General features: G+C 49.3%; 1 protein-coding gene across 1 annotated transcript in view; it reads right to left on the bottom strand.

The window, feature by feature from the left end:
- Positions 1-24924, bottom strand: part of LOC308625168 (uncharacterized protein) — a gene marked incomplete at its 5' end in the record, with an annotated part of 133182 nt that overhangs the window by 62216 nt on the left and 46042 nt on the right. The window contains one exon of the mRNA XM_081249108.1: positions 11732-11870. Coding sequence (XP_081105234.1) covers positions 11809-11870 — 62 coding nt within the window. The 3' untranslated portion in view covers positions 11732-11808. The remainder of the gene's footprint in view (positions 1-11731; positions 11871-24924) is intronic.

Raw genomic sequence — 24924 nt, forward strand, 5'->3', positions numbered from 1 at the left:
TCCTGTGGGGAAGAGGGGTGGAAACTGGAAAGACTGTGTATTCTATCCAAACTGTTTACTATTTAAATTAAATCCAAGTATGTTCAGACTTCCCTGGTGGCGAAGTGGTTAAGAATCCGCCTGCCAATGTAGGGGACACGGGTTCGATCCCTGGTCTGGGAAGATCCCACATGCCGCAGAGCAGCTAAGCCCGTGCACCACAACTACTGAGCCTGTGCTCTAGAACCCACGAACCACAACAACTGAGCCCATGTGCTGCAACTACTGAAGCCCGTGCTCCGCAACAAGAGAAGCCACTGCAATGAGAAGCCCATGCACAGCAACCAAGAGTAGCCCCCGCTCACCACAACTAGACAAAGCCCGCGCGCAGCAACAAAGACCCAACGCAGCCAAAAATAAAATAAATAAATAATTCTTTAAAAAAAAATCTAAGTATGTTTATTAGATTAGGTTGAAATATAGTCCTCATATCATGGTCCAGCCCTCCCTCTCACCACTTGTCCAGCAGGATGGGGACTTATAAACATATTAGATCATTCAGTAGAAATAAAGAAATTCCCCTTTTTATTGTTGCACATTTGAGGGTGGCGGGAGTACATTTGTGACTCTGCCACTCTCCCCCCACCTTCAAACTGGATTACACGCTTAATGTCGCCTCTCACGCCCACACATGCACAGGCTGGTGTCTAAAACCAGCTTCAGGAACAAGCCCGAGGAGTTTTTGGCTCTTAGGTAAACAAGAGAAAGAAAACCTTTCCCAAAAAAAGACTCATTCCTGGTAGCTTTATTTTAAAAGCAGGGAAAATGCAACTCCTTGCATAAACAGAATTTGAAAGCACATTTTTCTGCTCTCTTTCTAGCTAATCAAGGGAGAAAATGACAACCAACCTCTCAATAAAAATGTATTGTTCACTCACTTCATAGAATAAGGCCTATGCTTTGGGTCTATTAGGTAAACTACAATTTTTTTTTTGTAACTTTTAGGGACAGAGGGAACACAGGAAAGAGCAGAAATCCCTAAGCCTCAGTCTTGGGAATATGCTGGAGGCCACCCACCCTTGGTGACTGGAGACCCCACTCAGTTCCACCAGCGTGAAGTCAGACGGTGTCCTCTGGCTGTTTCTCAATTTCCAGGATAAATCCCCAGGGTTTAGTAAAGCTCTAGCTCAAAGCAGACTGGGTGACCTCAGACGGCTCCTCTGGGGCAGGAGGGGCGTTGGGGCCACTGGGGTAAAAACAATGCTGTCACCACCAACCCAAAAGGCCACCTGTCAGCGTGCCACGTGCCACTGCCTGGAGCGTGCACACGTGGGCACACATACACACACATACACACACGTGTATGCACGTGTACACTCCCCAGGGGCCGAGGCCAGGAAGGCATCCCACATCAGATGGGTGGATAGCAGGTCTGTCTCGCCAGCCGGGAGCTCTCTCCCACCCAGAGAAAACAGCAGAGACCAGACAGCAGAGCCTGGGCAGCCCACGCAGTCCGACCAACACTGGCCTGTGAAGGCAGCAGGATGGAACCAGAAAGCGGAATCATCGACCTTCAAGTAAGTTCTCTGTGGGAGAAAGGGGAGTGGAGACGGGGAGAAGAGGTGAAGTCGGGGAGGAAGGGTGAATGTCTTGGTCACTTGATATTCTCCCCTTGCGCCTATTCCCTTTGTCTCTGCTTCCCTGCCTGGTTCTCTGCTTGTTCTGAAATATGTGAGAAATGTACTGTTTAAATCCCTCTTGGCCTCTGCTTCCTCCTGTCAAAGAGTTAATTATGTTGGTATTACCAGAAACCCATTTCACATTCCAAACGGCGCTTTTCCCCAAACCCCAGGACTTATTTGAGGGCTGCCAGGCAGTTCTCCAGAGAGGGGGAAAGACAGGAGTTTGGGGTTAGGGAGGGGGCAGCTAGCCAGCTCTGCACTTCACAGGTTGGAAAGAACTGGAGCCATTCCCCAAACCTCCCCACAGGACAGAGCGTCTCATTTGAACCGGGCAAGGGAAGGACACCAGGGTAACTGACCAGGAGGAAGCAGAGATCTGTGCTCCCCTCCCCGGGACAGGTGTGGCGGCACCCGAAGGTCCAGTCCAGCATCGCAGGAGGCAGAGGAGGCTTCTGGTGGGAAGGGGTCAGGTCGCTGGGATCAGTACTTTCTGACTCTGTCTACTGAACAGGGTCGACCCTCCTAATTTAGAGACCACAGGGGCTGATGAGAAACTTTCAGAGTCGAACAGTTGAAGGACAGAGAAGGACTCTGGAGGTCAAGGGTTTTTGATCACAGAAGCTGTTCTTCAAGCACAATCCTAAGCAGCACCCCATACATGCTTCAGATCAAAGGGGAGCTGCTGGGCATGTGGGGCAGGGTGGTGGGAGCCTCCGCCTCGGCCCCTCCACCCCTGGGACAAAACCAGGGAGGTTCTAGGATTGCTTGGAGAACTGTGTCCAAACCATTGATGCAGTATGACCACATCTCAGTGTGACTTTCCTTGTCATCCAGCCCCAAACGTGGTCCCACCTCGTTTGCTGGTCCCTCCACCTGGGACGCTCTTTTGCTTGCCTGGTCTCCTCTAACACATTCAGGTCTTGGCTGGAAGGCCACTGCCTCGGGGAGACCTTCCCTGCCCCCTCTCAGAGGAAACCTCCTCCCAGTTTGTCCCTATCCGTCACTATCTGCAGTTATGCTATTTGTTTCTTGCTTACTTATTCAACCTCATCACTCTCATTAGGACATAAACTCCATGAGAGCAGGGCCTCCTCTGTTTATTTATTGCTGGATCCCCAGTGTCCAGGGATGCACTTGGTACACAGCAGTTGCTCAGAAAATATCTGTTCAATGAAGGAGTTAAGGAAACCATGAGGGGGTCAACTATAAGGTCGTCAGTTCAGGACTCCAACACAATTTTCTGACCAGGGGTGTTTTCTCTTTTTACTTCGTCTGGTTCTTGCTTCCACTGGATCCTGAGTACCTAAGGAAACAGTATTGTTCATTTTCAGTCTCTGAAGAACAAGTTTCTTACGTGCGGATGGGTTAAACAATCCTAAGTTACAGGCTAAGGACCCTGCACTTGAAAGAAAGGTTCAGAAAGAAAGAGATCGGTAGGACTGCGGAGGAAGGACCAGCCAGGCCTTGAAAAACATCTCTACCTCTGGCAGGTAGCTGCCGTGAGGGTGCCCTTCTCTTCTTCACTAGAAGGAGAGTTATTCTCTCTCTCTTAATATACTTTTTTTTAAAATTTATCTTTATTATTTATTTATTTATTTTTGGTCTTCGTTACTGCACGTGGGCTTTTTCTCTAGTTGCGGCGAGCAGGGGCTACTCCTTGTTGCGGTGCGTGGGCTTCTCATTGCGGTGGCTTCTCTTCTTGTGGGGCACGGGCTCTAGGTGCGCGGACTTCAGTAGTTGTGGCACGCAGGCTCAGCAGTTGTGGTTTGTGGGCTCTAGAGCACAGGCTCAGTAGTTGTGGCACGTGGGCTTAGTTGTTCCGCGGCATTTGGGATCTTCCCGGACCAGGGCTCGAACCCGTGTCCCCTGCATTGGCAGGCGGATTCTTAACCACTGCGCCACCAGGGAAGTCCCTAATATACTCTTTTATTCTGGAATCTTACTCACACCTCCCTTAGGTCATTTGTTTACTTGGTCAGAAGGTTATCCATTAGTTTCCACAACTTCCCGACTAGCTCTCTGGATCACATTGTCTTGGATCCTTTTGGGGAAACTGCACTCATCTGAGAAGGTGAGCTTCGGTTAAGGACAGGTGGAGGTGTCTGTCACCTCGTGGCACGATTTCACCCTCTCCTCACATGGCAGCTGCCACGTGAAATCCAGAGGAGAGCCATGTATAAAGACCCTGGGATATTACTGACTGAATAAATAGTTCCTGCTCTGTTTGGGGGATGGTTTCCCACGGGTGGTAAAGCTCTATTACTGTAACTCAGCATTTTATCCATTCAGTCAACTCGTGTCCTCTGATCAATGGATGACAATATACTTCACTCCACGCTTGCTAGGTATGGAAAAGTTATCTTATTTCATGAGGTCAATATAGTGGGTTGAATTTCTGTATGAGCTAAATAATGTTGCTCTGTTCTACAACCCCAAGACTAATTCTTAAACTTGTAAATGTGTTATTTATTCCAAGAATGACAGCTAGAATGTGAACGATTTACTGTTGTCCATCCTGGTCACCCCAGTCCAAACAACGAGAGCACAGTATTTAAACCAGGCAACTTTCTTTACCATGTAAATATGGTTCTCCCCTTTATAATCCTGACCTTAGAGACTTCACTTATGTTAAGTACCTAGGTTAAATCTTATTGCTCAGTACCCCATCACCAAAACAAACCAAACCAAAGGAAGAAAAATATTTACTGTGCTTCAGCACTCCAAGCACCAAAGAAACCATGATACCTGACCTTAGAAAGCTTATAATTAAGTGAAGGAAATATACACAATTAACTATAATATACTGTTTAGTTAAAACAGTGTTTCCCAAAGATGTAGTATAATTACCACCGATGGGTAGAAAAGGTTCTACCAATGGCTGACAATTTTTTTGAAAAGATTTTTTTTTTTTTAAGATTTTAATTTAATTTATTTTTGGCTGCATTGGGTCTTCGTTGCTGCACGTGGGCTTTCTCTAGTTGCGGCGAGCGGGGACTACTCTTTGTTGTGGTGTGCGGGCTTCTCCTTGTAGTGGTTTCTCTTGTTGTGGAGCACGGGCTCTAGGCATGTGGGCTTCAGTAGTTGTGGCACGCGGGGTCAGTGGTTGTGGCACGTGGGGTCAGTAGTTGTGGCACGCTGGCTTAGTTGTTCCGCGGCATGTGGGATCTTCCTGGACGAGGGATCGAACCCATGTCCCCTGAATTGGCAGGCGGATTCTTATCTACTGTGCCACCAGGGAAGTCCCTGACAATTTTTTATTGTCACGGTTATCGTTATAGTTTTAGTGTGTATTACAAAAAGTGTAACTAATCCATTAAACCTGTGATTTCAAAACTTTTACTGCTTAGGATGACACTAAAGTAAGTGGCATGATACACTTTAACACCTTAGGCAGCCCTTGCGACTCTCGTGGTCACACCCTGAATGGTTGAACAACTGTACGTCTTACCTGTTCAGAAGTGTGATGGTTCAGATGATATGAATCACAGGTGTGTGTGTGTCTGTGCGTACTGCTGGTTTCTTTTCACTAAAACACTGAAATCTCGAACGAGGTACAGCTGAAGTTTGGGAAACTCCCATCTAAAAAGCATTAATTTAAGCTTCTGCAATCAACACTGCAGGTGCTTTCCCAGGTCAGGACCTGTGAGCCTGGGATGGCTGTAGTGGGACAGTTCCAAGTGAAAAAGAGTGACACATTCCTCAAAGCAGGCTGCCTCTACCCGGGGAACGACGGGACCCACCCCTCTCCCAGGCTCTGGACTTGACTTGTTTTCCATCTTTCCCCAGCTCCCAGAGTCTGGATGGATGAAGGGGTGAGGACAATCCCTTTCTTCCCCTTCAACCAGAGTTGCACCCTGACCCGGAGTGCGGAGTCCAAGCTGCCCTCCGTACTCCTTCCCAAACTGAGCTCTTCTCCTGTTTGCAGATTCCCCTAAACAGATTCGGTCCTCCGCCCCCTTTTTTCCACCTGTGCTGCATGTGGAAGCAGGCAGGAAGATGGTCGGAGATGGTCTCCTAGTAGAATAACTAAGACTCGTACATACCAAATGCAAATGCAGTGTGGAAGGGGTGAAGTACAGCAAGAGACGGATAGAATGCAATGGGAATGGAGAAAAAACTACTCATGAATAGGAGGCTGTAGACAAAGTGCTCGGGAAATATTTTCAAATGCAAGTCCAGAAAACAACTTGTTAGTACGTATCAAGAGACTTAAAAATGACCCAGTAACCCCACTTCTAGAATCAGCCTAATGATCAGACACATGTTCAGAGGTGTGAGGATGTTCACTGAAATATTATTCGTAACAAAAATGGAGTGTCCAACATTGAAGGAATGGTTAAGTAAATTTTGGTACATCTGTGAATGATATCATGGAATATTTTTTTTCAATATTTGGGAAGACCATTTAAAGGAATACCAAAATTCTAATTATATCTTAATTCAAAAAAGTAATATATACAGAATGTTTATACAGACGTATATAAACATTTATCCCACTTTCCTTTAAAAATCATGTAGAGTAAATACGTGCAGGAAAACTATTCACAAGACACACACGCCAAAATGTTAATACTGGTTATTTCTGGATTATAAATACTTATTTTCTTCTCTTACTTTTATTACATTTTTACTTTTTATTTCCTCTACATGTTTTCTACCAACCCATATATTATATTTAGAAGAGAAAAAAACCTGCAGTTTAAAAAAGAAAATCAAAGAAGCAGATGTGCCTATACGCAAATGAGAAGGTTTGTGACCATGAGCCACAGCGGATATATACACACATATGTATTAATTCCCCATCTCTGATTACCACAGAAATAAACAGCTGACTAATCTTTTATGTAAGTAGGCTTCTCCTTTTAAGTGGTTGTCCCACTTTTTAAAAGTTTTACGTAGTATCGCAACTCTTGTTTTTCACATCTGAGAGTGCTCCGAGAACAGATTTCAGAAATGTAAAATCCAGGGACAGGCCTGCAGACCACTGAGCCCCTTCAGAGGGATACTATCAGACATGAGTTGGAGAGTGGGGGGCTGCATACCTGAGTTACATTCTATACCTGACAATTCTAGTAACATGTCCAGCTACCACCCACAGAAAAATGTAAAAATCACTTGTATTAAATAGAAAGATACAGAGGTGATAGCTAGACAGACAGACGGATGACAGAAAGATCTGGGATGCCTTCTTGGAGGAGGTGGTCACTGGGTGAGCTCGGAAGCACGAACAGGACCCTGAGCAGCAGAGGACATTCTAGTGTTGAGGACAGTGTGAACAAAGACAGAAAATCATGGGGCATATTTGGGGAAGGATGAGCAACCCAGTTCGTCTAGACTACATGGTAAATGGAGGAGAGACAGCGAGAAATATGATTACAGAGGTAGGTTGGAACCAGATCATGATGGACCCTGAAGGCCGGGTCACCATCCTCTGGGATGAAGTGACCAATGACTCTGGTGATGGATGCTCTGTGCTTTGCAGAATGACCTGGGCTCTCATGATGGAGGTCCTGGAAAGAGGTGGGAAAGGAATGAAAAACGTGGCTGTGACTCCCAAGACCTAACCCCCTCCCAGAGCTGGGCTTAGAAATGGGACGTGGAGGGGCAGACCTAGCAGACCGAAGGCCTTCAGAAGAAAACTGAGGTCCAGAGATGTGTGATGTTTAATTGGGCCTTAGAATCCTCACACCTGTCCAAATCAGCCACCACACTGGGCCGCGTTATCTAGACAGCAGACAAACTCCTCAGTCAATACCCACATACAAGGGTGAGTTAACAGATAACAGTGTTTACTGAGGAGTTTGCCAGGCAATTTGCCAGGCACAGTGAAAGGGTCTTTCGAATACTAGAAGCAAATAAACCTCCCACCCACCCCAGGGCCACGACTCCACGTTTAACGGAGGAGAAACTGAAACTCAGGGAAGCCACACGCAGCATCAGGGCAGGAGAGTGACAGGGCAGGACTCAAATCTAGGTTTTCTTTTTGCTCGGCTCTGGCTCAGTGGTTTTCAGATGTGGTCCTGGTGCAGCTGCTTCCCGTCCCTTGGGAGCTTGTTAGAAATGCAAATTCTCAGTCCCTGCTCCAAATCTGCAGGAGCAGAAACCCTGGGCACCGGGCCCAGCAATCTGTATCTTAACATGTCCCTTGGTAATTCTGATGCACATAAAGTTTCAGAACCACTGCTGAGACATGGCTGATTGATGCTGGGACAGCGGGCAGTATGGAGGCCCCAAGACTGGCCCCGTTTCTCCCAGGTAATGCTAGATCGATAAGCCAAGGGGTAGCACTGGCACCAGACCTAGAGGAACGCAGCCCACCCAGGGTCAGGCAGGGAGGGTGGCAAAGCAAGGGCCCAGGCTGGAGCAGATGCCAGGGAGGCGGGGTTGCCAGTCACTTTCTGAGAGCACAAAGGCTCTGAGCCTCACAAGTCCAAACTTCTCGTTCTGATGCAGGCACCCCGCACTGTCACTGCTGCTACCTGCCTGCCACCTACTTGTGGGGATTTACACCCACTCTGATGAGAGATGGTTTGGGGTTACTGCAGCCTGGGAAACAGGTGTTTTAGACAGGCCCACCCCACTAGGGAGATTAAGCAGGATGAAGGGCACCGGTGAAGATGGATGTCTCTCCCCCATCACCCAGCCCTGCATCTACGCGAGGAGGGCAACTCCGGGCAAGAGTGGGACTTTCCCACAGGGCACCCCGCACGGCCGCCCGGGGCCGGGGGTGCTCGCTTTCTCTTGGGGTGGAGAAAAAAAGGCACAGGGCCTTGGGGACAGGAGGAGGGAGGGCAGGGGCAGCTCTCAAACACCAGCCAGGTGGGGTCATGCAATCCGGAGCGTCACTACAAAAGGGCTGCGGTGTCCTGGACGGCCAGCCTCGGAGCTGGGAGCTCGCCAGGCCCCAGCCAGGAAAATGGGAAACCCCTGGGCCTCTCCGAGGTGACCTCCCTGCTTCCACGGCCCCCATCCAGGAACCGGGGTAGTTCACCCCCGGGTGCGAGGCTCAGGCTTCGGTCTTTGTTTTGTGTGCTTGCCTCGTGCCAGGGGAACACGTTTTCAGTCCTAATCTGTACGCAGCCAGGCTGCTCTCCTTCACGCAGCCGGGACCTTTCCCCTTCAGCTGCAGTTTCCTAGAAATGTGGCGGCCCAGTCTTATGATTCAAACAGCGCTCAGTCCCTGTGGATAGCAGGGCAGAGCGGGGCTGGCAGTGATGGACCTTTAGTGCCACGCCCTGTCTCTGCCTTGGCCTTACTGGTTTTCCCAGCAACCTACGTGATTTAATGCTCATCCACACCCCCTGCTGTGAGCGGCCTTCGGGAGGGGGAGGGGTGGGGGTGGGGAAACAGGAGATCTTGCCAAACCCGTCATTGCTCTGGTTGCCATAGCAGCCTCTGTGAGCCGGACAGACAGCCAGGGCCTTCCCGGCCCCAGGCGGCTTCCAGGCTGCCACGCTCAAGGAGCAGAAGCTGCAGGCTCTGGGTGAAAGCTGAGATCTCTCGTCTCCAGCAGCCTAGCGGGTGTGCGGGAAGCTGGAAGAGGAGGCAGGGGGAAGGAGGAGAGAAAGGGGTAGACAAGCTTCTGTTCAGTGCAGCGTCCACTGGTGTCCCCAGACCCCAAGAGTTCAGGATCGCCTGCACTGTCCCGACATGCATTTCCCAGTAACAGCAGCCCGTAGGGGACTGTCTCTGTGCAAGACGGCGGCGGCGGGGATGAAGACACAGACCTACTAGAGAATAGACTTGAGGATATGGGGAGGGGGAAGGGTAAGCTGGGACAAAGCGAGAGAGAGGCATGGACATATATACACTACCAAACGTAAGGTAGATAGCTAGTGGGAAGCAGCTGCACAGCACAGGGAGATCAGCTCGGTGCTCTGTGACCACCTAGAGGGGTGGGATACGGAGTGTGGGAGGGAGACGCAAGAGTGAAGAGATATGGGAACACATGTATATGTATAACTGATTCACTTTGTTATAAAGCAGAAACTAACACACCATTGTAAAGCAATTATACTCCAATAAAGATGACAGAAAAAAAGACGGCGGGACAGAGAGGCTGAGGGACAGAGACAGGGACAGAGGGAGCGCTGTTATTTTGTTTTCCATTCTCCATGGGACCTGCAGTATTTTTTCCTCCTCCCATAAGATGTCAGCGTCCTCCCCCACCACCCTGATGTGACCTACTTATCTACACCCTTTAAAGGGAGGGACCCTGGAAGGCATCCCAGTCCAGGGCAGTTCTCAGTTTCAAAGAGACGAGCTCTTTAATAAGGGAAATCCAGAAGCTGTAAAATCGGGGGGCAAGGTGGTAGGGAGGTCAGGCAAGGCTGGGAAGAAGGGGGATAGAGGTAGGTGGCACTGGAGGACAGTGCTCAGCGGTGGCCGCTGGCCATCAGGCCCGAGTCATGCCATGACTAAGGGGAAGAGGTATGGGGCGCAGAAGGAGTGGCGGAGCAGCAGATACCGACTGCTGGAGAGAGCGCACAACACAGGGAAACCGAACAAAATGCCAGCTCACGCAGCTTCCCCACTGTCTGCCCCTAGTCCACAGAGCTGAGGTATCTCATCTCTGAGCCCCTGTTTCCTCATCTGCAAAATGGGGATAAGAATTTCTACCTCAGAAGACTGATGAAAAGATTAAGTTATTTACCCCACCCTCTGTTCCCTCCTAAAGAAAACTCGATTAGGTCTCAACAATGGCACCCACAGGATAAAAGCCACTACTTCTAAGCACTACCTATTCTGCAGGAGACGCTGTAAACGTAGTTTATCTCACTTAATTCTGCGAGGAATGTAATATGCCCGAAAAGGAATCCAAGGCTCAGAGGAGTTAAATCATTTATGCAAAGTCACGCAGCTAAGAGCAGAGCTGAGGTTCACATTCATGGCTGTCCACTCAAGGCATGTGCTCTTAAACACCTCCCCTGGACTGTAGCATCACTGGCCTTAGTGAGAAAGGATTTGGCAAAACCTGTGTCCCCAAATCTTAAGTAAATTTAGAGTGCTGAGTCAGATTGGGGCTGGAGGAATCAAAAAATAACTGGGCTGTATAATGCTATCGTTTTGTCCTCTTGGCACTCAGCAGAAGCTGTCCTGCAGTCTGGAGGCCGTAAACGGCTATCTGGTCTCGAGCTGCTGGGCCTCCAGCCTGGCCCCCCTCCAAGCCATTCTCCTCACTGTAGCCACAGAGAACATTTTCCTGCTCCCAGGAGTGGTTCCCAGTTGCCCTCAGGATTACATCCAGACCCAGTGTGGCCAGGGCCTCTCCTATCCTTAGTAGACCTTAGGCCTAGTAGGCAGGCCCTACCCCATTTTTTATAAAATGTACTAAAATACACCCATATCATTCACTAACTATGAATTTTTTCATGTACAAAAATTTGAAAGGACTTTTAATAATTTGAACGTTGAAAATGATTCATTTAAATATTCAGTTTTCATATGTAGGTGCCAATGCATTTTTTTTCAGGCCTCAAATATTTGGGGCCTTTGGAAAGCTTATAAGCATTATGCACATGGTGCCCTAATGGGTCAAACAGCCCTCTGGGTAGCCCGGGGCCACCTTCCCTGCGTCCCTGTTTTAAATATTGTTTACTCTGCCTAGAATTTTGTTTCTCCTTCTACAGCTCTAAGTACTCACGCCATTCTCCCCTCCCTCACTGCCTTGCAGTTTATTTATTTGGACCTACGGCCACAGATACTTAACCTCTCAGTTTCCTTGTGTGTAAAATACGTTTTAATAAAACAGGAATAATGGCGATACCTACCTCATAGGATACATTTTAAGAGGATAAGTTAATACATGAAGTATGATTCATGAACCATCACCTGGAAGCTTGTTAGAAATGCAGAATCTCAGCCCCGCCCCCAAGATGGATGGAATCAGAACAAGATCCCCCTGTGATTCAAAGGCACATTTAAGTGTGAGAAGCACTGCACTAAAGCACTTATGAAAATGCCTGTTGCTTAATAAACACTCAATAAATGACAGCCGTGTTGATTACTATTGTCATGACTATTAAAGGTCAAACTTTCACAGTTGTCTCCGGTTTCCCCTCTTGACTTACTTTTAACTTCCGAACTCTAGTTCAGTGGTTTTCAAACGGAGTTCCTGGGGCACACTGGCATCCTGGGCGCACCCCAGCTAAATGCTGAGGTTACAGTCGAGGCGTGTTTGTTTCCTGCACTCAGGCAGCCTCCCTCCATCTGCAGGAGACAGAGGGAAAGAGGTGACTGCAGGAGGTGGCGTGACACCGGCTACCGGGAAAAGGATGCAGAGGTGCTTCAGCGGCGGCTGACCCCGGCTTGCTGGGTCAAGGAAAGTGCTATTTAAATCTAAGAGCTGCAAGACGAGCTGGTCACTCAGGATTCACCCCCAAAGTGTGGTTCCTACTTAAACGGTGGACTGACTGCTCCCACAGCGTGAGAGGGGCTGGAAAGGGCTTAAACCTTGCTCTAGGGAGCAAAGATCTACTACGTAGGTCTAGATCGACTGGCCTTGCTGTTTGCTCCCCCAGGCAGACAAGGGAGCCATGGGGATTTAAGTCTGGACCCTACGTGGTGTCCTGGTACGAAGCCCAGTCACTTAAAAGAAATTTTGGCTACGTTGCCAACTGACCCTCAGTAGTTGTAGAACTGTTACGCTGGGCACCTTGGTTTCCTCATTTGCAGGACGAAAATGATATGCCCCTACAGGGTTCCTCTAAGAATTAAGTGAAAGGCAGGAGGTCCAGTCCTAGGAACACAGCAGGGCAGAGGCAAGGGTTCCCGGGTTCTGGGCTGTGCAGCAGCATCTGGACCCGCGTGGGCTGGACCTCTGACGCTGCAAGCATTTCTTCCGATATGTACTTGCAAAGACCACCCCCCAGCCCGGGCTGCGGGGCTGAGCGGCCGAAACAGCCTGTCAGCGAGCAAGATGCGGGGCGGTCAGCTGGGGTGAGCCGGGTCGAGAGTGGCTGGTTCTGGAGCGAAGGGAAGGCGCGCTGTTTCCCGGGCCGGGGCAGCCCCTAACGGATGCTCTGAGGGCCCCAGAGCAGACCTGGCCCAGTGCAGCCGCTGGCAAGGGCCCCGTGGAAACGAGAACATTCTACAAACGAGAACACTCCTTACACGGAGGTTACCACGTCCTCTACAGGGCGTCCCCTGCATCTGGCCTTTCCCGCCCGACGCGCCACGAGAGGCCAGCCGGCGCAGGGCCAGGAGGCCGCGCGCCGGTCCGCCGCCGATTGGCTGCGAGGAGACGGGCCGCCTTTGATTGGCCGCAAGGAGGCCGGGCAGATGCCAATTGGCTGCGAGGAGGCCGGGCCGTCGCCGATTGGTTGAGAGGAAGCCGGGCCACCGCCGATTGGCTGCGAGGGGACCCGTTGGACCACTCCGCGGGCCCGGCCCAGCGAAAGCGAGGTCAGCTGACTGGGTTGAGCCCGTGGAGAGGAAGCCGAGGTCTGGCGCTGGGCGGGTGGTGGGTTTGGCCTTGAGCTTTTGTTACGTGGCTGTATTGCTTCCTTCCGCGGCAGAAGGCCGAGGCCAGCCCTCGCTCTTTTCTGAAGCAAAACACCCCCTCCCCACCCCGTGGCTCCGGCCCGAGGGCAGAGGGGCCTCTTCCCGCCGCGCCTCGCGAGGCGGACGCGCTGACCGTGGGCGGGGCCGACGGGGCTATTTCGGTTCCTTCTCTGCCCCGAGTCTTTGGCTTCCTGCTGAGTTTCCCTGCGATTCCCTTAGGCCATTAGTGACCACAGACAACCACTTTCCGAGCACTTACTTTACGTCAAGCAGGCCCTTTGCGTATTTCTTTGCCTGACTTTTCAGGGCAACAGTGCGGCTATCATTAACCCCCATTTACAAAAGAGAAAACGTGCAGTTCAGAGAACTTAATTTGCTGAATGTCACAGTTAAGAAGTGGTTCAGCTGGGATTCACCTCCTTGCTGTCTGAGTGCAGCGCTGTGCACGTTACCCCTGGCTGCCCTCCCTCCGGGTGAGGCCATGCCAGGACCATGCTGAAGAATGGTTGTGGTCAGCCCCGTTCTGCCCTGGAGTCACATTTGGGGGGCCAGGCTAGGAAATAACCCAGCTCCAGGGAATTGTTAGAAAAGATTTCCCCTAGAGCCTGTTTCTTTAGCACAGGGATCTAAATCAAAGCTTGTGATCTGGAATTCTTTCCTGGCTTCTGCGAGAAAGCACCCAGGCTTGGGGCACATTCCGCCTCCCCTCCTCATGCCCCTTCCCGCCCCTTGACCCTGCAGAGAAAGAACAAGGCACCGCATTTGTCCAAAGCCTCTCCAGTGGGAACTCATCTGCAAATCAGGCGTAAACATCATGAACCTAGAGAAGGGGAAAGTAAGGCACAGGGCGCTTCTGGGCAGTCCCCCTCCAGTGGGCAGAGTGCTTGAGAAGGACAAGTCTCCCAGGTCCTCTCCCACTTGTCCCCACGGAGTAAACACATCTCACACCCCCAGGAAAACCTCTTCTCAGTGAGAGGGCAGGACTGTGTGAGAAAGTATAAGTGACAGCTTTGAAATCAGACACATTGTACACGTGGAAGACAGGGTTTTTGTTTTGATGAGACATCAGTAAGGCCATGGCTGGGTTTTTTTGGTTTTTGTTTTTGTTTTGCGGTATGCGGGCCTCTCACTGTTGTGGCCTCTCCCATTGTGCTCCGGACGCGCAGGCTCAGCGGCCATGGCTTACGGGCCCAGCCGCTCCGCGGCATGTGGGATCTTCCCGGACCGGGGCACGAACCCGCGTCCCCTGCATCGGCAGGCGGACTCTCAACCACTGCGCCACCAGGGAAGCCCCCCTAGTTAACCTTTTTTAAAGCTTCAGTTTCCACATTTGTAAAATACGGACTTCGGATAAGATGGTCCCTAAGCTGCCCCCAATTTGGAAACTCCTGATTCTGCAGCGTCCAGATATTTTCATTAAATGACGCTCACCTCCTCCATCTCAACAACGTGTTAATCATCTGACTAACTGTTCAGCTTCCCTGCTTTATGAGATCATCCGTGCCGGTTCCAAGTGCATCTGGCTGCCACAGAGCAAACATTCCATGCGTGAGCTGGGGGTACATGTTGTTGGGATGCTAGGTCTGGCAAACTTGAGGCATGCTGGTTTAACCTGAAACAGCACGAATCACAATGCAGTCCCCAATAGGCTACTGGGGGCCTGGGCCTGGGGTAGAGCCTCCCGATTCATTTTCAGGTAGCATTGGTTGTCATGCCTTGGAGGCGCCAAGAGCCTTCGCCTACCTACGATCCTCAAACAGTTATCAGGCCTACCCTACCTTCCGTCAGGTGGGGGCCATTACACCCCTAACCATCAGCCTTGTCTGCTAAGTCGAGGTTCTACTTAATAGGATCCACAGTTGGGACTAAAATCGTCCTCAGGAGGCACTTGCCAGATAATCTATGTATATCCCATGACTACACACAATCACGGCAAATGGTCATGATCTCTCAGTAGCAACCCACACAGTTTCCAGAAGGCATCAGAAGCTCCTTATAGGTACCTCAAACCTTCAAATCCACAGATAAAGCCATAGGTTAGGGTGGGACACAGGATTCTTTTTTCTTTTTAGTTAATTGTCACACCACGTTCTGAGTGCCATCACTGAGGGAAGGAAGAGAAGGGGTGGGAAAGGGCACAGTTTTCAACACCTTCAGCACAGTGGTTAAGAAAACAGGCTTTGGAGCTAGACTGCTTGGGCTTGAATCCTGGGTCTTCAATTTTCTTGCTGTGCTAACCAAAGGCAAATTACGTAACCTCTCTGTGCCTCAGTTGCTTACAGGACTATTATGAGGGTGAAATGTATTAATTGATGTAAAGCACCAAAAGCAATGCCTGCCCCATATAAGTGCTCTGTGAGTGTGACTGTTCTCATGGCGAGTCTGTGCTAACTGCCTTCCACGTATTACTTATTTAACATTATCAACAATTCCTTCTGAAAAGGAAAATACAGGAAGTTACTGAGTTCTACACTAGTTATAACAATGTCTGTGACTGGGGGAATATATAAGAAAGGAAGTAAACATATTTGGACCAAGGCTTTGTTTCTTCTATTAGTCCTTTCTATGTAAAGGGTTTCATACTATGCCTGATTATGCTTTTTTGACGCAGTAATATGAATTGGAAATCTTTCCATGTCAGAACATGTAGATCCACCTCGTTCTTTTTAACTGCTGTGCAGTATTACATAATATGGATATAAATAGACTCTTTACCCATTCCCATATATTTCTTGTGCACCTAATGTTTTCTGTGTCCATGTAGGATGTGGAAGGGAGCACAGGTGGCAAAGAAGCATAGAGCCTGTTCCCCAAGAGGCTTGTAATTTTGTGGGGGGATTCAGGACTTAGATTAAATAATCAGAGATAAGTACAAGTACAAGACAGTATATAATAAAGTATCAAATTGAATTTGTGTCCATGCTAGTGATTTAACAGGAATAACTACAGATTGTAACAGTGGAGCTGAGGGCCTGCCTCCTGGAAGCCCTGGCTGGGATAGAGAGGAAATTTACCCATTAATTCTTCCAGCCTCATTGAAAAATTACTCAAGACAGGAAGCTCCAGCCTGCACTCACTTAACAACAGTGCGACACAGCAGCACTGGTGTCCCAGCTGGAGGTGAAATGCTGCAGGCCTGGTGTCTCCTGCAGCTGCCTAGGGGTGGGCAGCCCCTTCCTGCTAACGCGCTGCAGGGGCTCGTCCTCCCCTCCACCTTCTGACGAATGCTCGTGCTGCTCTCCCTGAATCCCAGGCGGTGCCGAGCCCTCCAGGCGCAGCAACTCTGTTCCACGAGCCAGAACGAGCTCCCTTCTCTGAGGTCCTCAGTCCTCCGTTTGGCTCTGCTTCCTTGGGAAGAATTTGCTGGGTCGTGAGAGCAGTTGCCCCATAGGCCCGGCTGGGGACATTCTGTGCGTAGGTACTCAGAAGCATTTGCTGAGGCTGTCTTTCTTTTACCCCAGCCCTGAGCACGAGTCACTACCTAAATCAGTAACACTTGGCTGCCTCAGAGAATTAGGTGGTGTCAAAGCCCACACTTGACATTCCTTCCGCGAGGCCCTACCCAGCGACATTTTCATACCTTAGTGGGAGTAAACCTTTCAGCCTCATCCTTGACCACTTATGCTTCCACACATGCCTCTGTATGGACAAAGTCAACAGTCAATGAACAGAAAAATATTTACTAGGTACTTCCTATGGATTTAACTTCATACAAAGCATGGGGTTAGGGATTTGGGGGGAGGGAGGGTTATAGGAAAAGAGAGACAGGGTCCTGCCTTAGGGGCTTAATACCTTGATACACAGAGGAACGCAACACAGTAGGTCCCCAAGTGGTCACAGCTGGTGGCGTGGGAGAGCAGAGAAGCAACGTGGAAGGGAGCAGAGGGCCCCTACCAAGACGCTCTTGACAGGAGCGTCTATTCTCACCTCCCAAAGAATCCACGTCAGCATCTCTGGGGAGTGAGTTCAGTAGGACAGGATGACCCAGTGTAGCAAACAGATCCAAGTCTGGTCACAGGGTCACAGGAAGTCAGTGTTTCCCTGGTCATTTGAATGACTATCCCACTTTTTCCTCTAATTTTGAATTTTCCGATACAGAAAAGTGGAAAGGCTTGTGCAATGAATATTCTTAAACCCTTCACCTACATTCATCAATGCTCTCACATTTACTTTATCTCTTTCTATAGTTACACATTTCCCCCTCATTTGGAAGTAAGTTGCAGATACCATCCCTAAATACTTCAGCACAGATCTTCTAAAAAAAAGTGTTCTCCTGCACAGCCTCAATATCACGTTACTCTGAAGAAACTGAACACTGATACACAGTTCACAGTCACTTTTCCCAATTGTCCGCACAATGCCCTCTATAGCTTTTCTCCTTTTAAAAAAAAAAAAATTGAAATAGAATCAAGGATTAGTCATTGCATTTGGGTGCCTTGTCTCTCAAGTCTCTTTTAATCTGTAACAGGGCCCTACTCCCCTTTTTTTTCCGTTGCATCATCTTGACATTTTTGAGGAGTGCAGGTCAGTCATTTTGGAGAATGACCCACAATTTGGATCTGTCTGTTTTCTCATGACTAAAAGTAGGTTCTATTTCTTTTTCTTAAAATTATGGCCGTGAAACATCTGTACCACAAAATTTACCATTTTAACCATGTTTAAGTGTCAATTCAGTGGCCTTAAGTACATTCATAATATGGTGCAACCATCACCACTATCCATTTCCAGAATGTTTTCATCATCTCAAACAGAAATTCCATACCCATTAAACACTAACTCCCCATAGCCTGAACCCCCAGCTCCTGGCAACTATTATTCTAATACCTTCCGTGTCTATGAATTTGCCTATTCTAGGTACCTCATATAAGTAGAATCATATGATATGTGTCCTTTTGTGATTGACATTTCACTTAGCATAATGTTTTCAAGGTTCATCCCTGTTGTCGCATGGGTCAGAATTTCCTTCCTTTTTAAGACTGAATAATATTCCATTGTATGTACCACATTTTGTTTATCCACTCATCTGTGGACAGACAACTTGGGTTGTCTCCAACTTTTGGCTACTGTGTATACTGTTGATATGAACAGTGGGGCACAAGTATCTGTTTGAGTCCCTGCTTTCACTCCTTTGGGGTAAATACCTGGGAGTGGAATTGCTGGATCATATGGTGACTCCGTTTATCTTTTTTAATTTTTTAATTTTTTTTATTTTTGCTGTGTTGGGTCTTCGTTCCTGTGCGTGGGCTTTCTCTAGTGGCGGCGAGCGGGGGCCACTCTTCATCGCGGTGCTTGGGCCTCTCACTGTCGCGGCCTCTCTTGTTGCAGAGCACAAGCTCCAGATGCGCAGGCTCAGTAGTTGTGGCACACGGGCCTGGCTGCTCCGTGGCATGTGGGATCTTCCCAGACCAGGGCTCGAACCCGTGTCCCCTGCATTAGCAGGCAGATTCTCAGCCACTGTGCCACCAGGGAAGCCCCTGTTTATCTTTTTGAGGAACTGCCTGACTGTTTTCCACAGTGGCTGCATCATTTTACATTCTCACCAGCTTCTGATTCTCATGAGGCGTCCAATTTCTCCACATCCTTGCCCAGCCTTTTTTTTTTTTGTATTTATTTATTTTTCATAATAGTCATCCTAATGGTAAGAGGTAGTATCTCATTGAGGTTTTGATTTGCATCTCCTTAATGACTAATAATGTTGAGCGTCTTTTTATGTGCTTATTGGCCATTTGTATATCTTCTTTGGAGAAATGTCTATTCAAGTCATTTATCCATTTTTTAATCGGGTTGTTTGTTTTTCTTTAAGTTATAGAAGTTCTTTTCATATTCTAGGTGTTAATCCCTTATCAGGTATATAATTTGCGAATATTTTCCTCCCTTTCTGTGGGTCATCTTTTCGCTCTCTTCATAGTGTCCTTTAAGGCACAAAAGTTTTTAATTTTGATGAAGTCTAAATTATCTATTTTTCTTTTGTTTGTGCTTTTGGTGTCCTATCTTAGAAATCATTGCCTCATCCATTGTCACAAAGATTTTCCTCTATGTTTTCTTCTAAGAGTTCCATAGTTTTCGCTTTTTTTTTTTTTTTTTTCCGGTACGCGGGCCTCTCACTGTTGTGGCCTCTCCCGTTGCGGAGCACAGGCTCCGGAAGCGCAGGCTCAGCGGCCATGGCTCACGGGCCTAGCCGCTCCATGGCATGTGGGATCCTCCCGGACAGGGGCACGAACCCGTGTCCCCTGCATCAGCGGGCGGACTCTCAACCACTGTGCCACCAAGGAAGCCCAGTTTTAGCTTTTAAGTTTAGGTCTTTGATCCATTCTGAGCTAATTTTTGTATATGGTGTAAGGTAAGGGTCCAATTTCATTCTTTTGCATGTGGGAATATCCAGTTTTTCCAGTTCGCTGAAGAGACTGCCCTTGCCCCCACTGAATGGTCTTGGCACCTTCGTCAGAAGTCAAGTATTTCTGGGTTCTCTACTCCATTGATCTGTGCGCCTGCTCTGTTCAATTTCAAGACGTATATGGCTTCTTCCAACCTCCTCCTAATACTTGTATCCACTCCCTCAAAGAGAAGGAGAATGAGGAGGAAAAGTCTTAACCACCAAGGAATTTGATGTTATGGGGCCCTGGGTCTGGATTTGAAAGCTGGGACACGTGCAACCTTCTTGAGGTGCCCAGTTTTCAGATAAACATTCAAATTGTTGGTGTTGAGCAAGCTATGTATTCTATCTGAATCCATCCACTTACTAAGGCACAAACATTCTCTACATTTTTTTCCCTGTTACCAAACTTAGAGGACTCAAATATGCTTCAAGCCATGTTCTTTTGAAATCCTACACAATGCGAATGAGATTGATGTCGTATGTGTGTTTAGCTTTTTTTTTTTTTTTTTTTTTTGCGGTACACGGGCCTCTCACTGTTGTGGCCTCTCTTTCCCATTGTGGAGCACAGGCTCCGGACACGCAGGCTCAGCAGTCATGGCTCACGGGCCCAGCCGCTTCGCGGCATGTGGGATCTTCCCGGACCAGGGCACGAACCCGTGTCCCCTGCATCACCAGGCAGACTCTCAACCACCGTGCCACCAGGGAAGCCCTGTGTGTTTAGCTTTTAACTCACAGAAGAAGGAGGTTTGCAAATAAACCACAGTTATTTACTGAGTACACTTTATGTGGGGCACTGTAACATAAAATTCATATTCATGGTGGCTTACAGTGTAGTTGGAGAGGCAAAGTATGTATATATACGTGTGACTTGATGAGTACTTGGAGATGGGAGAGATGAAAACTGAAATAGTTGGCAAAATCTCCAGAGGTGGGGTCTTCAGGGGATTGTTCCAGAGAAAGGGTATATTGAGATTCAGGGTTGAAAGTGAAGAATACTGGGTACTGAAACACAAAGGCAGGAATGAGTAAGCTCTCTGGGGACAGTGAGAAGGGCAGCCCGACTAGATTGGCAGATGTGTGTGCGAGAGCACGAGTGGATGGGTGGGGTGCGGCCAAATTATGTCGGATTTTAAATACCCAGGCAAAGGAATGTGTGCCTGATTGGTCAGACAGTAGGTCACCCTTAAAAGTTCTTAAATGATGTGATTAATTTTCTGAATGGAGGAGTGGGGTCCTGTTTTAGGTAGGTTGGTCCAGGAGGGGATGTGGGATAGATTACTGGAGAAGAGGAATTGATTGATTTCTCATTAGGGCTTCCCTGTAAAGAAAAGGAGTAACTCTCTGCCCCAAGTCCAACTCCAGACTGAGGTGTATTGGCAACCCTTCTTACTGAAATCTGCTGTTAGAAAATGAACTGGATCTAAGATCCTATGAGGTCTTACCCACGTTCAGCCCAGCCCACTAACCTTTTGTGGCACGAAATTCCCACTGCCGGTTCTGTTTTGCTTTGGCGCCCTCCCCAGACTGCCTCATCATGCTGCCATGCTTCCAAAGCTTCCAAGCTACAGGCAGGGCTGTCATTTTAGTTTCTTCTCTTTTACAAAAGGTCAAGTTTTCTAAAGCTATTAGTGGGTCGGCTGGAATTTGTGCTGAGAAGGTGCAGGAAAACTGGGGGACGCTGCAGCTGACCTTTAGAGCCTTCTCGCCGTTTCTCCCCCTCCTCCCACCTCCCTGCCCAAGATGCTGAGCCTCATCAGGACCTGGTGCTTCCTCTTCACTCAAGGCTTTCCCACAACAGCTGAAAACTGCCTGTGACACACACAAGGGATTCAAGCCGCTGTGTCCCATCCCAGACAGGAATGTTGAGCCTTGCCAGGTGACATTCTGGGGGTCACAGGAAAACAGAAGCTAAGCAGAAAGTGTCCTGTGGGCTAGAATCAGAGAGATGCAAGGTCACCAGTGAACATTCTGGAGTGCAGCACTGGACGACGCCGTGGGGAGAACCATCAGGCTGACATCCCCTGTGGTCAGAGGCTAGCTGCATTTTTACCCTCCCCTCCCTGACTGAATACTCCCAACTCTGGCATCTCCTCAGATGGCTACCGTGTTTGGTTTTCAACCAGGACAAACAAAGAGAAGGGGTTTGTTTTCCTGTCTGCTTTTGCTGAATGGAATCTCTGATTCTATTTACCAATCATGCCTCAGACACCCTGGGGCTGGTTAGGACTTTAAACGCTGAGCACACTGGACTCCTAGCTTTACTGAATCCTTTTCCATATCCTGAGCCTGGTACAAACTTCATCCTTTCCCTTCACCCCCAACGTCCCTTCAATCTGTGGGTGATTCTGCAGCCAATTCCTGGTTAATATTTCACCCACAGATGATATTTCAGCTGAACTTCCCCAAACTTGAGCATCCTTACCAGATATTTTGGGCTTCCTCACAATGTATCTTCAGATCTGCATGCCTTTCTGGTATAATTCTGAAGTGGTGAAAAGTCTCTAACTTTGAAGGGCATACAGTAAGCTCAGCCCCCTAAGGGGTGTTGCAGAAATCTGGAGTTCTACCCTATTCATACCTCATTGCCGCCTTCCAGGAGTTTCAGACAAGATGTCTTAGAAAGCTTTGTGCTTTGGCGTTATATTTTTCACCTCTTTTTCCCTCTAACTGAAGATGGGGTGAGGAGCATGAAAAGGGGCTGTGAATCAGAATGATTAGAAAACAGCACACGCACTATGAGGCGTCTTTACCCTTCCTGCTTCTGCTCCCAGGGGTCAGGAGGTAGAGGCAGCTCTCAGGTAAGTAAATTTGCAGATGCCCACGCACGTCCAGAGCATTCCCAGTCATTAGAGACTGCCCAGCGGGGGCGGGGGGGCCAGCCTCCCGTCTGGGGTTTCTTTTAGAACTTTCGTCCCGAGAGCATCCTGTTCTGTTATATACATACCCACGGCCATCGCCAAATTGCTAGGTTGAGTACAGCCGTGCTCAAGGGCCTGGCACTGGGTTAGAAACAGAAACTGAGCTTCAAGGCCCGGTGGGAGCCTGACACGGGAGCTGTGGCCCAGTCCTCCCCACACGCCCTTTGCACTTGCCTCTCCTCCTCCTCCTCCTTGAGATCCCAGGCTTAACCCCCTCCTCGCTCGACTGTTGAGGCATGCCTAAATGTTTTCAGATGCACGGTCCAGAACGTCAGGCATAAAGCCGATCCGCCCTCACATGGGTGGGTGGCTTGGCTGCTCCCCGCCCGGGAGGGGAAGAGGCTGAGCTGGGGTCTCTCGGAAGGGGGCCCTTGGCCCAGACGCACAGCCCCTGAGTGAGGACGCCCACGCAGGGAAGGGTCGGCGTCCTGCTCTATTTAGAACTGGCTATCCTGCTAGTACAGGCCAGAGGGCCACTCTGGCTATAACTGTGACTGGAGAGCCACTTTCCTTCAAAGCTCTATTTTCAGGCGTTTACCATTTTCTTTAAAGCCTCACAGGCAGGCAGCCCCGGAGCACTCAGTCTCCTGAGGAAGGAGCCTGGGAGGAGTTTGGTCCAATTTCTCTGAGGGGCTGGAGAGAGCCTGTCCATCACTTAGATGGTCAGTGAGCCTCGGTTCGCTGTATGGACGGACCGGGAAGGCGAGCTACTGCCCGCTTTGCAGACCTGTGCTTTCTCCATCCAGCTGGCACAGCGGCCAGTGGAGCTGGACAGCCTGGGTTCAAACCCCACGTTGCTGGTTGTGAGACCTGCTTACTAGCTGTGTGAACTTGGGCAAGCTCCTCACCAGTGGCACCTACCTTACCGGACGGCTGTGTAGGACGGGCACTGACCTATAGCACATAAGCAGCACCATAATGATACGTTCTCTTTCTTTGTCTGTAAACTGAGGAAATGCTATTAACTGTTGTGCCAGTCCTTCTGCCCAGTGGACAGCAAGCGTGTCCACTGTGTGTGGGTGACGCCAGGAGGAGACGTGCAGGGAAGGAAGGGCCTGGCTCCCAGCCTCTGGGAGGGCCCGAGACTCCCAGAGAGGCTCCCAGAAAATACGCAACAAGGGAGAAACCCGCTCCCCACTCTCCCTCGTGGAAAGGGCCATGACACAGAGGCCTGTCACAGGCTCGGGCCCGGGGGCACTTCCCCACCCCGAGCGGGACGCCAGCTCAGCCCGGGGTCGGAGGGAGCTGTGGAGGGGTCTGCAGGCCTCTGATACGGCCGGCCACTCCTCGCGCTGGGCGGCCTCCTGTCTGGCGTGGGGTGTGAAAGAGGAGCTGGAGGACTGACAGAACTTGGCCTTATGGTCAGAAAGAGGGACACAGACATAAAGAACAAACGTATGGACACCCAGGGGTGGTGGTGGGATGTACTGGGAGATTGGGATTGACCTAGATACACTACTTTGTATAAAACAGATGACTAATAAGAACCTGCTGTATAAAAAAATAAATAAAATTCAAAGATAAAAAAATAAAGACTAATACTAAATGAGTAAAAAAAAAAAAAAAAAAAAAAAGAACTTGGCCTTGCCGACTGACAGAGATTCTGGCCAGGGTCCCTCGAGCAGCTCGCTGATGGGCTCCTGTCACTGGGCCCGAAATCCGCCCCAGAGACTCTGGCTCCGCCTCCAGGCCTGGCCCCGCACTCAGAGCCCAGGCTCCGGGCTCACTGGCGCCACCCTCGGTGTGTGTGGAGGGCCACAGCCATGTCCCCTAAGTCTGCCCCTGCCTCTCTTGAAGCCCCAGTCCTCTCTGGGCTTTTACAATCTGAGTCCTTTTGCTTTACTTTGTCCATCCAAATCCTACCTAAATCTGTCACGTCCATGTCAGTCTCACCTCCTCCATGAAGCCCTCCCTGCCTGCCCAGCTCACACCACCAGTCTCACTCTCCTAAGCTTCCTAGGTACCTGTTCCATTCACTTGGAAATTAGGAATTTACTTAATTATACGTCCCCCAATATTGGAGAACTCGTTTGACTGCAAGGCACCGGGGGGGAGGTGTTGAGGGACATCTCTAGAAGGAAAGGTCATCTTCTATCAAGAAGCTTAGATTCTAAAGGGGTGGCCTGGAAAACTCCTTCCTGCCATATGTTGCTTTTCAGGTCTGATGGTATTATTTAACTCAGTAATAATAAACAATTGAGGGGTACTCGCTGTGTGTTGGTCCTGTTCTAAGAACTTTACGTGGACTATTTGACCTGTGACACTCCTCCTGTAATGTAAGCGCTATTATTACTACTTTACAGATAAGGAAACTAAGACGCAGGAAGGTTAGATGATTGCCCAGCGTCAGCTCGCGAGACAGCCGGCGTGTGAACCAGGCTGCTTGACTCGGCTGCTCTGCTCTTAGCCTCTGTGCCGTATTTGCCCAGGGTTTCGCCCTCTCCGTCCAACGGGAGTGAAACCCCCA

This window comes from Mesoplodon bidens (assembly GCF_964165515.1).
Source record: "Mesoplodon bidens genome assembly, chromosome: 11".
NCBI classification, from domain to species: domain Eukaryota; kingdom Metazoa; phylum Chordata; class Mammalia; order Artiodactyla; family Ziphiidae; genus Mesoplodon; species Mesoplodon bidens.